This window comes from Octopus bimaculoides, chromosome 10, assembly GCF_001194135.2.
Source record: "Octopus bimaculoides isolate UCB-OBI-ISO-001 chromosome 10, ASM119413v2, whole genome shotgun sequence".
Lineage (NCBI taxonomy): Eukaryota > Metazoa > Mollusca > Cephalopoda > Octopoda > Octopodidae > Octopus > Octopus bimaculoides.
This window is the reverse complement of record NC_068990.1, coordinates 19,520,369-19,521,878: the sequence shown is the minus strand read 5'-3', so window position 1 is coordinate 19,521,878 and position 1,510 is coordinate 19,520,369. Positions and strand designations below refer to the sequence as shown.

Sequence of the window (1,510 nt, the reverse complement as noted above, 5' to 3'; positions counted from 1 at the left end):
CAAACACACACACACACACACACACACACACACAAACACACACACACACACATATATATATATATACATATATACGACTATACGATGGGGTTCTTTCAGTTTCTGTCTACCAAATCCACTTACAAGGCTTTGGTCGGCCCGAGGCTATAGTAGAAAACACTTGCCCAAGGTGTCACGTATGAGTATTTTAAAAATATATGTCATGCCTTTATTATATCACTATTTTTCTTTATTCTTCAAATGTATTTTATAAATGTAAACAACTTACTGTGTGTGTCTGACCATCAAGAGCCGGTTCCCGCCATTTTCCTTTGACAATAACATCAGCCGAGTATTGTTCCTTAAGGGTGTCTATCTCACCGACTTTGGCAAATTGCACCACTATCTGGACACGAACCTGCAACAATGAAAATAATAATAATGAAATCGTGTGTATAAAATATCAAAATTGATTTAGTTTATATGTTGACTATCAAATCGATATGGTTACATTAGAAATATTATATAGAATAACAAGCAGGCTTTAAAGCAAAGTGAAACAAAAATATGTTTAAGTGTTGCGTTAACGTAAAATATATAAATTTTTCTCTTTACTCTGGTTTTGTATTCTATCAATGTCACTTTATCATTTTTTTAATTTGCAAATGTGAAACGAAATTAATACAAATATCAGAGTAACACGTATTTTAATCATTTAATTTTGTTTCTATAGAGAGGAGAGAAACCTTGTCAAAACAGCATATCATTTTGGGGCCAATATTTAAAAAGTCTCATATATGTTTAATAACATTTCAAACAAATTTCAGAGACAAAACCATTACAGTCTAAGCAGAAATCTCTTTGTGGGTTGTATTCTGAAAATTCGGATTGATTTCAATAATTTGATGACGATGAATCAAACCACATTTTATAGATATGCTACTTTTATTAATTTTAATAAATTACTCTTATCAATAGTGTTATTCTTTGCATCCAGATCATAGCTGATCGAGAGAATATGTGATCAAAGGTGTGTCAGTGATACCATGTTGTCTTTCGTTCACCTGTAAAGTACTGCAACTACATAGGCCCAAAGATTTTGTTCACTGAGAAAGTATGGTGAAATTACGTAAAAAGTGTCACTTAATATACTAAGACTTCATAAGCCACCATACTAAAATATATGTTGCGTTTCATCTGGCACGTGGTGCAAAACATTCATCTTGCTGAAGTACCCTCTTATTAATTCACAAATTCGCATATATATATACATAAAAACTTGCATACACAACGTACGCACACACACGCACGCACACACACACACGCACGCACACACACACGCATTCACACATATGCACACACACGCATATATATACACGCTTGTTTGTATATCTATCTATCTATCCATCTATCTCTGTATGTATCTATCTATCTGTCTGTATATCTATCTATCTATCTATCTATCTATCTATAAATTAAACAATAGGGTAAAAAATTGGATATTAATCAATATCAATTTAATACCAGGGAG

General features: G+C 32.5%; 1 protein-coding gene across 5 annotated transcripts in view; it reads right to left on the bottom strand.

Annotated features, from left to right (window-relative positions):
* The window catches only part of LOC106876210 (cys-loop ligand-gated ion channel-like), a 526,199-nt gene that overhangs the window by 308,127 nt on the left and 216,562 nt on the right, over positions 1-1,510 (bottom strand). For all 5 annotated transcript variants that reach the window (XM_052971068.1, XM_052971070.1, XM_052971069.1 and 2 more), the window contains exon 2: positions 269-397. In XM_052971068.1, the coding sequence (XP_052827028.1) occupies positions 269-397 (129 nt within the window). The remainder of the gene's footprint in view (positions 1-268; positions 398-1,510) is intronic.